Source organism: Ranitomeya variabilis, chromosome 1 (genome assembly GCF_051348905.1).
Source record: "Ranitomeya variabilis isolate aRanVar5 chromosome 1, aRanVar5.hap1, whole genome shotgun sequence".
Taxonomy (NCBI): Eukaryota; Metazoa; Chordata; class Amphibia; order Anura; family Dendrobatidae; genus Ranitomeya; species Ranitomeya variabilis.
Window position 1 is genome coordinate 550,363,131 of NC_135232.1, and position 14,049 is coordinate 550,377,179.

Here is a 14,049-nt window from a genome sequence, read left to right on the forward strand (position 1 = left end):
ACAGTGTGGTGGTAGTGTGGCGCTATAGTTTTGATGGCTTACTGCTGGTGGTACTGTGGCGCTATAGTGGTGATGGCGTACTGCTGGTGGTAGTGTGGCGCTATAGTGGTGATGGCGTACTGCTGGTGATAGTGTGGCGCTATAGTGGTGATGGCGTACTGCTGGTGGTAGTGTGGCGCTATAGTGATGGCGTACTGCTGGTGAGAGTGTGGCGCTATAGTGGTGATGGCGTACTGCTGGTGACAGTGTGGTGGTAGTGTGGCGCTATAGTTTTGATGGCTTACTGCTGGTGGTACTGTGGCGCTATAGTGGTGATGGCGTACTGCTGGTGGTAGTGTGGCGCTATAGTGGTGATGGCGTACTGCTGGTGGTAGTGTGGCGCTATAGTGGTGATGGCGTACTGCTGGTGGTAGTGTGGCGCTATAGTGGTGATGGCGTACTGCTGGTGGTAGTGTGGCGCTATAGTGGTGATGGCGTACTGCTGGTGATAGTGTGGCGCTATAGTGGTGATGGCGTACTGCTGGTGGTAGTGTGGCGCTATAGTGGTAATGGCGTACTGCTGGTGGTAGTGTGGCGCTATAGTGGTGATGGCGTACTGCTGGTGGTAGTGTGGCGCTATAGTGGTGATGGCGTACTGCTGGTGGTAGTGTGGCGCTATAGTGGTGTTGGCGTACTGCTGGTGGTAGTGTGGCGCTATAGTGGTGATGGCGTACTGCTGGTGGTAGTGTGGCGCTATAGTGGTGATGGCGTACTGCTGGTGAGAGTGTGGCGCTATAGTGGTGATGGCGTACTGCTGGTGACAGTGTGGTGGTAGTGTGGCGCTATAGTGGTGATGGCGTACTGCTGGTGGTAGTGTGGCACTATAGTGGTGATGGCGTACTGCTGGTGGTAGTGTGGCGCTATAGTGGTGATGGCGTACTGCTGGTGGTAGTGTGACGCTATAGTGGTGATGGCGTACTGCTGGTGGTAGTGTGGCGCTATAGTGGTGATGGCGTACTGCTGGTGGTAGTGTGGCGCTATAGTGGTGATGGCGTACTGCTGGTGGTAGTGTGGCGCTATAGTGGTGATGGCGTACTGCTGGTGGTAGTGTGGCGCTATAGTGGTGATGGCGTACTGCTGGTGGTAGTGTGGCGCTATAGTGGTGATGGCGTACTGCTGGTGGTAGTGTGGCGCTATAGTGGTGATGGCGTACTGCTGGTGGTAGTGTGGCGCTATAGTGGTGATGGCGTACTGCTGGTGGTAGTGTGGCGCTATAGTGGTGATGGCGTACTGCTGGTGATAGTGTGGCGCTATAGTGGTGATGGCGTACTGCTGGTGGTAGTGTGGCGCTATAGTGGTGATGGCGTACTGCTGGTGGTAGTGTGGCGCTATAGTGGTGATGGCGTACTGCTGGTGGTAGTGTGGCGCTATAGTGGTGATGGCGTACTGCTGGTGGTAGTGTGGCGCTATAGTGGTGATGGCGTACAGCTGGTGAGAGTGTGGCACTATAGTGGTGATGGCGTACTGCTGGTGAGAGTGTGGCGCTATAGTGGTGATGGCGTACTGCTGGTGAGAGTGTGGCGCTATAGTGGTGATGGCGTACTGCTGGTGGTAGTGTGGCGCTATAGTGGTGATGGCGTACTGCTGGTGACAGTGTGGTGGTAGTGTGGCGCTATAGTGGTGATGGCGTACTGCTGGTGGTAGTGTGGCGCTATAGTGGTGATGGCGTACTGCTGGTGAGAGTGTGGCGCTATAGTGGTGATGGCGTACTGCTGGTGACAGTGTGGTGGTAGTGTGGCGCTATAGTGGTGATGGCGTACTGCTGGTGGTAGTGTGGCGCTATAGTGGTGATGGCGTACTGCTGGTGGTAGTGTGGCGCTATAGTGGTGATGGCGTACTGCTGCTGGTAGTGTGGCGCTATAGTGGTGATGGCGTACTGCTGGTGGTAGTGTGGCGCTATAGTGGTGATGGCGTACTGCTGGTGGTTGTGTGGCGCTATAGTGGTGATGGCGTACTGCTGGTGACAGTGTGGTGGTAGTGTGGCGCTATAGTGGTGATGGCGTACTGCTGGTGGTAGTGTGGCGCTATAGTGGTGATGGCGTACTGCTGGTGGTAGTGTGGCGCTATAGTGGTGATGGCGTACTGCTGGTGGTAGTGTGGTGCTATAGTGGTGATGGCGTACTGCTGGTGGTATTGTGGCGCTATAGTGGTGATGGCTGACTGCTGGTGAGAGTGTGGCGCTATAGTGGTGATGGCGTACTGCTGGTGACAGTGGCGCTATAGTGGTGATGGCGTACTGCTGGTGGTAGTGTGGCGCTATAGTGGTGATGGCGTACTGCTGGTGGTAGTGTGGCGCTATAGTGGTGATGGCGTACTGCTGGTGACAGTGTGGTGGTAGTGTGGCGCTATAATGGTGATGGCGTACTGCTGGTGGTAGTGTGGCGCTATAGTGGTGATGGCGTACTGCTGGTGAGAGTGTGGCGCTATAGTGGTGATGGCGTACTGCTGGTGACAGTGTGGTGGTAGTGTGGCGCTATAGTGGTGATGGCGTACTGCTGGTGGTAGTGTGGCGCTATAGTGGTGATGGCGTACTGCTGGTGGTAGTGTGGCGCTATAGTGGTGATGGCGTACTGCTGGTGGTAGTGTGGCGCTATAGTGGTGATGGCGTACTGCTGGTGGTAGTGTGGCGCTATAGTGGTGATGGCGTACTGCTGGTGGTAGTGTGGCGCTATAGTGGTGATGGCGTACTGCTGGTGACAGTGTGGTGGTAGTGTGGCGCTATAGTGGTGATGGCGTACTGCTGGTGGTAGTGTGGCGCTAAAGTGGTGATTGCGTATTGCTGGTGGTAGTGTGGCGCTATAGTGGTGATGGCGTACTGCTGGTGGTAGTGTGGCGCTATAGTGGTGATGGCGTACTGCTGGTGAGAGTGTGGCGCTATAGTGGTGATGGCGTACTGCTGGTGATAGTGTGGCGCTATAGTGGTGATGGCGTACTGGTGGTAGTGTGGCGCTATAGTGGTGATGGCGTACTGCTGGTGGTAGTGTGGCGCTATAGTGGTGATGGCGTACTGCTGGTGACAGTGTGGTGGTAGCGTGGCGCTATAGTGGTGATGGCGTACTGCTGGTGAGAGTGTGGCGCTATAGTGGTGATGGCGTACTGCTGGTGGTAGTGTGGCGCTATAGTGGTGATGGCGTACTGCTGGTGAGAGTGTGGTAGTAGTGTGGCGCTATAGTGGTGATTGCGTATTGCTGGTGGTAGTGTGGCGCTATAGTGGTGATGGCGTACTGCTGGTGGTAGTGTGGCGCTATAGTGGTGATGGCGTACTGCTGGCTTGTGTGGCGCTATAGTGGTGATGGCGTACTGCTGGTGATAGTGTGGCGCTATAGTGGTGATGGTGTACTGCTGGTGACAGTGTGGTGGTAGTGTGGCGCTATAGTGGTGATGGCGTACTGCTGGTGACAGTGTGGTGGTAGTGTGGCGCTATAGTTTTGATGGCGTACTGCTGGTGGTACTGTGGCGCTATAGTGGTGATGGCGTACTGCTGGTGGTAGTGTGGCGCTATAGTGGTGATGGCGTACTGCTGGTGAGAGTGTGGTGGTAGTGTGGCGCTATAGTGGTGATGGCGTACTGCTGGTGGTAGTGTGGCGCTATAGTGGTGATGGCGTACTGCTGGTGACAGTGTGGTGGTAGCGTGGCGCTATAGTGGTGATGGCGTACTGCTGGTGAGAGTGTGGCGCTATAGTGGTGATGGCGTACTGCTGGTGGTAGTGTGGCGCTATAGTGGTGATGGCGTACTGCTGGTGGTAGTGTGGCGCTATAGTGGTGATGGTGTACTGCTGGTGACAGTGTGGTGGTAGTGTGGCGCTATAGTGGTGATGGCGTACTGCTGGTGACAGTGTGGTGGTAGTGTGGCGCTATAGTGGTGATGGCGTACTGCTGGTGACAGTGTGGTGGTAGTGTGGCGCTATAGTGGTGATGGCGTACTGCTGGTGACAGTGTGGTGGTAGTGTGGCGCTATAGTGGTGATGGCGTACTGCTGGTGGTACTGTGGTGCTATAGTGGTGATGGCGTACTGCTGGTGGTAGTGTGGCGCTATAGTGGTGATGGCATACTGCTGGTGAGAGTGTGGTAGTAGTGTGGCGCTATAGTGGTGATGGCGTACTGCTGGTGAGAGTGTGGTAGTAGTGAGGCGCTATAGTGGTGATTGCGTATTGCTGGTGGTAGTGTGGCGCTATAGTGGTGATGGCGTACTGCTGGTGGTAGTGTGGCGCTATAGTGGTGATGGCGTACTGCTGGTGAGTGTGGCGCTATAGTGGTGATGGCGTACTGCTGGTGATAGTGTGGCGCTATAGTGGTGATGGCGTACTGGTGGTAGTGTGGCGCTATAGTGGTGATGGCGTACTGATGGTGAGAGTGTGGCGCTTTAGTGGTGATGGCGTACTGCTGGTGAGTGTGTGGCGCTATAGTGGTGATGGCGTACTGCTGGTGATAGTGTGGCGCTATAGTGGTGATGGTGTACTGCTGGTGACAGTGTGGTGGTAGTGTGGCGCTATAGTGGTGATGGCGTACTGCTGGTGACAGTGTGGTGGTAGTGTGGCGCTATAGTTTTGATGGCGTACTGCTGGTGGTACTGTGGCGCTATAGTGGTGATGGCGTACTGCTGGTGGTAGTGTGGCGCTATAGTGGTGATGGCGTACTGCTGGTGAGAGTGTGGTAGTAGTGTAGCGCTATAGTGGTGATGGCGTACTTCTGGTCAGTGTGGTAGTAGTGAGGCACTATAGTGGTGATGGCGTACTGCTGGTGATAGTGTGGCGCTATAATGGTGATTGCGTACTGCTGGTGGTAGTGTGGCGCTATAGTGGTGATTGCGTACTGCTTGTGGTAGTGTGGCGCTATAGTGGTGATGGCGTACTGCTGGTGATAGTGTGGCGCTACAGTGGTGATGGCGTACTGCTGGTGACAGTGTGGTGGTAGTGTGGCGCTATAGTGGTGATGGCGTACTGCTGGTGGTAGTGTGGCGCTATAGTGGTGATGGCGTACTGCTGGTGAGAGTGTGGCGCTATAGTGGTGATGGCGTACTGCTGGTGGTAGTGTGGCGCTATAGTGGTGATGGCGTACTGCTGGTCAGTGTGGCGCTATAGTGGTTATGGCGTACTGCTGGTGGTAGTGTGGCGCTATAGTGGTGATGGCGTACTGCTGATGACAGTGTGGCGCTATAGTGGTGATGGCGTACTGCTGGTGGTAGTGTGGCGCTATAGTGGTGATGGCGTACTGCTGGTGAGAGTGTGGTAGTAGTGTGGCGCTATAGTGGTGATGGCGTACTGCTGGTCAGTGTGGTAGTAGTGAGGCGCTATAGTGGTGATGGCGTACTGCTGGTGATAGTGTGGCGCTATAGTGGTGATGGCGTACTGCTGGTGACAGTGTGGTGGTAGTGTGGCGCTATAGTGGTGATGGCGTACTGATGTGACAGTGTGGCGGTAGTGTGGCGCTATAGTGGTGATGGCGTACTGATGTGACAGTGTGGTGGTAGTGTGGCGCTATAGTGGTGATGGCGTACTGCTGGTGACAGTGTGGTGGTAGTGTGGCGCTATAGTGGTGATGGCGTACTGCTGGTGGTAGTGTGGCGCTATAGTGGTGATGGCGTACTGCTGGTGACAGTGTGGTAGTAGTGTGGCGCTATAGTGGTGATGGCGTACTCATGTGACAGTGTGGTGGTAGTGTGGCGCTATAGTGGTGATGGCGTACTGCTGGTGATAGTGTGGCGCTATAGTTGCGATGGCGTACTGCTTGTGGTAGTGTGGCGCTATAGTGGTGATGGCGTACTGCTGTTGACAGTTTGGTGGTAGTGTGGCGCTATAGTGGTAATAGCGTACTGATGTGACAGTGTGGTGGTAGTGTGGCGCTATAGTGATGATGGCATACTGCTGGTGATAGTGTGGCGCTATAGTGGTGATGGCGTACTGCTGGTGACAGTGTGGTAGTGTGGCGCTATAGTGGTGATGGCGTACTGATGTGACAGTGTGGTGGTAGTGTGGCGCTATAGTGGTGATGGCGTACTGACGTGACAGTGGTGGTAGTGTGGCGCTATAGTGGTGATGGCGTACTGCTGGTGACAGTGTGGTGGTAGTGTGGCGCTATAGTGGTGATGGCGTACTGCTGGTGGTAGTGTGGCGCTATAGTGGTGATGGCGTACTGCTGGTGGTAGTGTGGCGCTATAGTGGTGATGGCGTACTGCTGGTGGTAGTGTGGCGCTATAGTGGTGATGGCGTACTGCTGGTGACAGTGTGGTGGTAGTGTGGCGCTATAGTGGTGATGGCGTACTGCTGGTGGTAGTGTGGCACTATAGTGGTGATGGCGTACTGCTGGTGGTAGTGTGGCGCTATAGTGGTGATCGCGTACTGCTGGTGGTAGTGTGGCGCTATAGTGGTGATGGCGTACTGCTGGTGGTAGTGTGGCGCTATAGTGGTGATGGCGTACTGCTGGTGGTATTGTGGCGCTATAGTGGTGATGGCGTACTGCTGGTGACTGTGGTGGTAGTGTGGCCCTATAGTGGTTGTGAAGGCGGTTTAGTAGTAGTGATGGTGGTGGTGAAGGCAGCAGTGTAGTTGTGGTGGCGTTGTACTGGTGGCACTTTGCAGAGTGTCTGATCCCTCTATTAATCATACTTGTGGGGTGACTTGTGACCCTTTTTTTCTGGTTTAAGTTTGGGTAGGGACGTCTGTGCCATCCTGCGCCTATCCGGACCCCTAAAGCAACAGTTTGCCTTGGTAAGTCTTGTCCTGTCCTGATGAGCCTCCAGCATCATGTGGCCCCTGCACTTACCCTATCAGTATGCTTAGGGGCCCCGACACATTGGGTCCGTTTGACTGCAGTTACTGCCTGAGGGTCAGGCTGAAGGCCACTCACATGCATGGGGGGTACATCAGTAATCACCCTGCACCATCCAGCCACCGCTGTGACCACAGTCTCCCCCATTTCACAGGAGCGGGCACTGGACTTCGAGCGTCTGCTGGACGCCAGCGAGTATAAGGAGAGGTACCGGGCGGACATGATCCGCTGGGGGGAGGAGAAGAGAAACACAGACCCTGGATTCTTCTGCCGGCTCATAGTGGAGGGGGTGACACAACCGGTGTGGGTAAGAGATGATGGTCAGGGAGTTCTCCATCGCCGTGTCACCTACAGCTGCTGCTTCATGGTGATGTGGCACATTGTTACAGAAGTGGGCTGAATGGCACAAAATATTGAGGTGTGTGATTCCCCCCAGATTGTCAGCGACACGCGGCGACGGACAGACGTAGACTGGTTCATGACTACGTATGGTGGTGCAGTGCAGACAGTCCGTGTGGTGGCCTCTCCAGAGGCACGGAGATCTCGGGGATGGGTGTACACCGCGGGTGAGTCCCCCATGAGCTATGTATTCCCCTGTAAGTCTTCATCCCCCTGTACCACGAGCACTAACCTGAGCTCTTCATTTCCAGGAGTGGATGATGCGGAGTCTGAGTGTGGGTTGGACACTGGGGTGATGTACGATTGGACCATCACTAATGACGGGTGTCAGGCGTCACTGGATGAGCAGCTTCATGGACTGCAGGCCTTTATCCTCAGCAGGCTGACCCCAGTGTGAGAGGTGTGGGACATTCGGGAGACGTGGACCCGCCAGCTGCAGGATCAGTGACAAGAAGCAGCGAGTGCACAGGACGGAGAGTCTGCATGGCCTCCTGAGAGGAGGTGATGGTGGTCCGAGACCAGTAATACAGGCGGGGTGGAGACGGTCGGCATCTGCTCCGAGGGCACGGAATTATCAAGCCTCATCTGTACCACTCGGGATTAAAGACTGGAACCAATATGGCGTCCTGTGCTTTATAAGCTACTATCGAACATGAACCATTAGCCGGGGGAAAGGGGGTACTTGGACACCATTGGCATAGGGATGGGAAAGGGGGTACGTTAACACCAGTAGCGAGGGGGGGGGAAGCAGGTGTGTGGACACTATCAGTGGGGGACGGTGAGTTCCCTTATAACAATAAATGCCAACTTAACATTTTAATAATGTCCTGAGTCTCCCACTGTACAGTTCCCCTCTACACAGTATAATGCTCTTCTACAGTGGGTGCTGAAAGTATTCGGATCCCTTTAAATTCACTCTTGGTTTCCTTGCAGCCATTTGGTAAATTCAAAAAAGATCATTTTTCTCATTACTGTACACTCTGTACCCCATCTTGACTGAAAAACAGAAATGTAGTAATTTTTCTAAATTTATTTAAAAATTAAAAACTGAACTATCACATGGTCATAAGTATTCAGACCCGTTGCTCAGTATTGAGTAGAAGCATCCTTTTGAGCTAGTACAGCCATGAGTCTAGGGAATGATGCAACAAGTTTTTCACCCATGGGTTTGGGGATCCTCTGCCATTCTTCCTTGCAGATCCTCTCCAGTTCCGTCAGGTTGGATGGTGATTGTTGGTGGACAGCCATTTTCAGGTCTCCAGAGATGCTCAATTGGGTTTAGGGCTCTGGTTGGGCCACTCAAGAATGGTCACAGAGTTGTTCTGAAGCTACTCCTTTGTTATTTTAGCTGTGTGTTTGGGGTCATTGTGTTGTTGGAAGGTGAACCTTCAGTCAAGTCTGAGGTCCAGAGCACTCTGGAAGAGGATTTCATCCAGGATATCTCTGTACTTTCCTGCATGCATGTTTTCTTCAATGACAATCAGTCGTCCTGTCCCTGCAGTTGAAAAACACCCCCATAGCATGATGCTACCAACACCATGTTTCACTGTTGGGATTGCATTGGGCAGGTGATGAGCAGTGCCTAGTTTTCTCCACACATACCACTTAGAATTATCACCAAAAAGGTCTATCTTCATCTCAACAAACCAGAGAATCTTATTTTTCACTGAGGAGAGACTTCCATCAGGCCACTCTGCCATAAAGGCCCGACTGGTGGAGGGCTGCAGTGATAGTTGACTTTGATAGTTGACCTTGTGGAACTTTCTCCCATCTTCATACTGCATCTCTGGAGCTCAGCCACAGTGATCTTGGGGTTCTTCTTTACCTCTCTCACCAAGGCTCTTCTCCCATGATTGCTCAGTTTGGCTGGACGGCCAGGTCTAGGAAGACTTCTGGTGGTCCCAAAATTCTTCCATTTAAGGATTATGGAGGCCACTGTGCTCTTAAGAATCTTGAGTACTGAGGAAATTCTGTTGTAACCATGGCCAGATCTGAGCCTTGCCACAATTGTCTCTGAGCCCCTTGGCCAGTTCCTTTTGACCTCATGATTCTCATTTGGTCTGACATGCACTGTGAGCTGTGAGGTCTTATATAGGCAGGTGTGTGCCTTTCCGAATCAAGTCCTATCAGTTTAATTAAACACAGCTGGACTCCAACGAAGGAGTAGAACCATCTCAAGGAGGATCACAAGGAAATGGACAGCATGTGACTTAAATACGAGTGTCTGAGCAAAGGGTCTGAGCTTATGATATTTCAGGTATTTCTTTTTTATTAAATTTGCAAAAATTTCTACATCTGTTTTTTTTCAGTCAAGATGGGGTGCAGAGTCTACATTAATTCGAAAAAAATGAACTATTTTGAATTTACAAAGGCCGCAATGAAAGAGGTCTGAATATTATAGAGGTCTGAATACTTTCCGTACCCTATGTACATATTATTAATGCCCCCTGTTCTGATAATGGGAATATGCCGTGTGTCACGATTCACACCGTGACTGTCAAGATCCCTTAGCCGCTGCCCGCAATATGTCACGGATTGGGGTGACTTTAGACCAACAGACGGCTCTCACATGTGCAGGGGGCTTATCCTAGTTATCCCTCCACTGCCACAATGTGATGAAAAAACACACACGAGGCTATTGACCTCTTAGTTTACAGCAGGGGCTTATTTTAGGTATCCCACTGCTCTTCAATATACCATGAACTGCAGGGATTTGTGTATCCTGCTTACAGTTCCACTTAAACCTTGCAGCTCTCTGGCGCCCCCCTTTCTGTCAGGTCAGATTAGGTACTGCACCTAGGGTGATTAGTCGCCAGAAACGCTGCCTGCTATGTACTGGCTATTGGGCGCGCTGCAGCGACGCGATAACTACTCCCACTCAGGCAGGAACAATAATTATCAAGCCGCAGTCGCTGAATCAACACCCAAAAGCCTGCACACGGTCGCTGCCACCAGCTCTGATTAAACGGGTCCGAAGCTAACCCCAAACAGTAGCGTAATTTCCCTTCAAGAGACAGGGTACGTTTTTAGAGCATAAAGAACGAACTAGTATTAAATATTATACTCCAGAAAGGTTAGGCAGTGCTTTATCAAAATATTTTACAAAGATGTTACAAATGAGACAATTGCAAATATGTACAAGGTAATTATAAAAATAAAAGGATTAAATGAAGAAAAGGTAACACTCACATATTCTCAGATCATTGCATTGCAGGCAACAGGCTAGGAGAACTTTCCATCTATCCCAGTGCATTTGCACTCGCAGTCTGGCCGCTTCAGGTAAAAACTCACAACTCCCCCCTGGAAGCCTGCCAGCAACTTTATAACCTACAGCCTGTGACCTCACAGACAGGGCTGTGTTGAGATCACCCGCCTCTTTCTTCAGTGTAACTAAATGTCCCCTAAAGATATCTAATGCTGGTATCTTCGCTACAGAACATGTCAGAATCATATCATACCCAGCATTCATCTCAGATTACCGTGGGCTTTCTAATGAGATCAAATATGTCCTATTATGTACAGAGCAATCCCTACTTCTTCACCCGATGGAGTTAGACGCCCGTGTCTAGAGTGATGCGTAGATCCACCGATGGAGAATAAGAAGATATATCTACCATTTTCCTATCTTACATCGTCTGCCTAATATCTTACAAAAATGGAACAGAGGACTTGCAAGATTCTAGAAGTTTCTAATCCAGTTAAAGCTGAGCACTTTCTACTACAGGAAATGCCGGTCGTAAATACCTTTCGTCAATAAAACTCTCTTCCCCCATGTACATTGACAAGGCAGCTCTTGGCTGAGTGAAAGGGAAGGGGGGGTTTTTTAGCCCACAGCTTGCTAGCAACAGAACTAAACTTATATGATATTTCATACCATATCGTGACACCGTGTTTGAGTATCACCTTAAAAGTTTCATGGCTTCCAGACACACGCTGTGGGCCTTTCCAACCCCCCCTCTTCTCACTCTGCCTGTGTGTGTGTAAATCCTAAACCACTAATTTCACCCCTCCCTCAATCTATATGGCTCTATGCTGCAGGCAGACAAGTCTCCCTACCCTACTCATTCCCGCCACCCATCTGGTACTGGTTACAACTGGTATAGAAAGCCTGAGCTTCTATTGATCTTTCAAGGTTATAATAATAATAATCTTTATTTTTATATAGCGCTAACATATTCCGCAGCGCTTTACAGTTTGCACACATTATCGTCGCTGTCCCCGTTGGGGCTCACAATCTAAATTCCCTATCCGTATGTCTTTGGAATGTGGGAGGAAACCGGAGTACCCGGAGGAAACCCACGCAAGCACGGAGAGAACATACAAACTCCTTGCAGATGTTGTCCTTAGTTATATATATTGGCACCAATCAGGGCTAGAGATATAAAAACTATATATTTCGGATGTCCATCGAGGGATCTATAACTCCCTGAACTCGCTAGAAGCTAAACCCAAAAAGTGCGTGTTTCTCCGTAAGCTGGTCATGTAAGTACGCCGTGTTTACACTTAAAAGAATCGTCCCAACGTGGTGCACCTCCGGATCCTGGTGCCTTTTGTATATGAGATTCATACAGCTAGCTAGGTAGAAAAATGGTTGCCATAACACTAAGTAAAAAGGGAAGGTTTCAGCCACTAAGTGAGGTCACCACAGGGGAGGTGCCTTGGGTTTAGGCTAGGAAATAAGTAAGGGAAGCAAGCAATCTTAAGTGTCTTTGGGGTCTAGCTGCTATACAGATTTGCTATGCGTCTAGATGTGTACCCTCCTCCACAGCACACGGTCAGCCATGAGATAAGATGACATAACGAAATGTAAGTGTTTATTTTCAACCTTAATCCATATTATTTGTAATTTTATTGTATATACAGTTAGGTCCATATATATTTGGACAGAGACAATATTTTTCTAATTTTGGTTATAGACATTGCCACAATGAATTTTAAGCAAAACAATTCAGATGCAGTTAAAGTTCAGACTTTCAGCTTTCATTTGAGGGTATCCACATTAAAATTGGATGAAGGGTTTAGGAGTTCCAGCTCCTTAACATGTGCCACCCTGTTTTTAAAAAGACCAAAAGTAATTGGACTGATTCAATAATTTTAAATAAAATGTTCATTTCTAGTACTTGGTTGAAAACGCTTTGTTGGCAATGACTGCCTGAAGTCTTGAACTCATGGACATCACCAGACGCTGTGTTTCCTCCTTTTTGATGCTCGGCCAGGCCTTCACTGCAGTGGTTTTCAGTTGCTGTTTGTTTGTGGGCCTTTCTGTCTGAAGTTTAGTCTTTAACAAGTGAAATGCTGCTCAATTGGGTTGAGATCAGGAGACTGACTTGGCCATTCAAGAATATTCCACTTCTTTGCTTTAATAAACTCCTGGGTTGCTTTGGCTTTATGTTTTGAGTCATTGTCCATTTGTAGTATGAAACGACGACCAATCAGTTTGGCTGCATTTGGCTGGATCTGAGCACACAGTATGGCTCTGAATACCTCAGAATTCATTCCTGTGTCACATCATCAATAAACACTAGTGACCCAGTGCCACTGGCAGCCATGCATGCCCAAGCCATCACACTGCCTCCGCCGGGTTTTACAGATGATATGGTATGCTTTGGATCATGAGCTGTACCAAGCCTTCGCCATACTTTTCGCTTTCCATCATTCTGGTAGAGATTGATCTTGGTTTCATCTGTCCAAAGAATGTTATTCCAGAACTGTGCTGGCCTTTTTAGATATTTTTTAGCAAAGTCCAGTCTAGCCTTTTTCCTCTTGATGCTTATGAGTGGCTTGCACCGTGCAGTGAACCCTCTGTATTTACTTTCATGCAGTCTTCTCTTTATGGTAGATTTGGATATTGATACGCCGACCTCCTGGAGAGTATTGGTCACTTGGTTGGCTGTTGTGAAGGGGTTTCTCTTCACCATGGAGATTATTCTGCGATTATCCACCACTGTTGTCTTCCGTGGGCGCCCAGGTCTTTTTGCATTGATGAGTTCACCAGTGCTTTCTTTCTTTCTCAGGATGTAACAAACTATAGATTTTGCCACTCCTAATATTGTAGCAATTTCTCGGATGGGTTTTTTTCTGTTTTCGCAGCTTAAGGATGGCTTGTTTCACCTGCATGGAGAGCTCCTTTGACCGCATGTTTACTTCACAGCAAAACCTTCCAAATGCAAGCACTACACCTCAAATCAACTCCAGGCCTTTTATCTGAATAATTGAGAATGACATAACGAAGGGATTGCCCACACCTGTCCATGAAATAGCCTTGGAGTCAATTGTCCAATTACTTTTGGTCCCTTTAAAAACAGGGTGGCACATGTTAAGGAGCTGAAACTCATAAACCCTTCATCCAATTTTAATGTGGATACCCTCAAATGAAAGCTGAAAGCCTGAACTTCAACTGTATCTGAATTGTTTTGTTTAAAATTCATTGTGGTAATGTCTATAACCAAAATTAGAAAAATGTCGTCTCTGTCCAAATATATATGGACCTAACTGTATATCTTTTTTTTAAAAATTTGTTTATTAGTTCCAGAATAAAACAAACATTGCACACATTTGCAGTTATCATTATTAATTATACCATGGAATACAAATAATTGCAGAATAACGTCATTTCCAAAGTTTACAGGGGTAATAAACTGTGCATGTTAAATCATTAGTACCTTATAAAATACCTATTATACAACTTTAACAACTTTAACCATTAGTAGTAAGTCGCCAAAAGGAAAAACAGACTTAAATCCTGCTCTGTAAGTGATGCCCCCAAAAACCACAAACCCACCTTCCTGTGTAAATGTCTAGTCAGTGTAGACTATAGAGTATGATAAGAGGAATTCCATCTGC

General features: G+C 49.5%; 1 protein-coding gene and 1 pseudogene across 1 annotated transcript in view; one reads left to right on the forward strand and one right to left on the reverse strand.

The window, feature by feature from the left end:
* LOC143793837 (uncharacterized) overlaps window positions 1-6,642 on the reverse strand; it is a 72,437-nt pseudogene extending 65,795 nt beyond the window's left edge.
* The window catches only part of PMVK (phosphomevalonate kinase), a 75,210-nt gene extending 67,387 nt beyond the window's left edge, over window positions 1-7,823 (forward strand). Inside the window, exons 2-5 of the mRNA XM_077255604.1 lie at window positions 6,683-6,746; window positions 6,962-7,114; window positions 7,244-7,373; window positions 7,458-7,823. Coding sequence (XP_077111719.1) covers window positions 6,683-6,746; window positions 6,962-7,114; window positions 7,244-7,373; window positions 7,458-7,603 — 493 coding nt within the window. The 3' untranslated portion in view covers window positions 7,604-7,823. The remainder of the gene's footprint in view (window positions 1-6,682; window positions 6,747-6,961; window positions 7,115-7,243; window positions 7,374-7,457) is intronic.
* The last annotated feature ends 6,226 nt before the right edge of the window (window positions 7,824-14,049 follow it).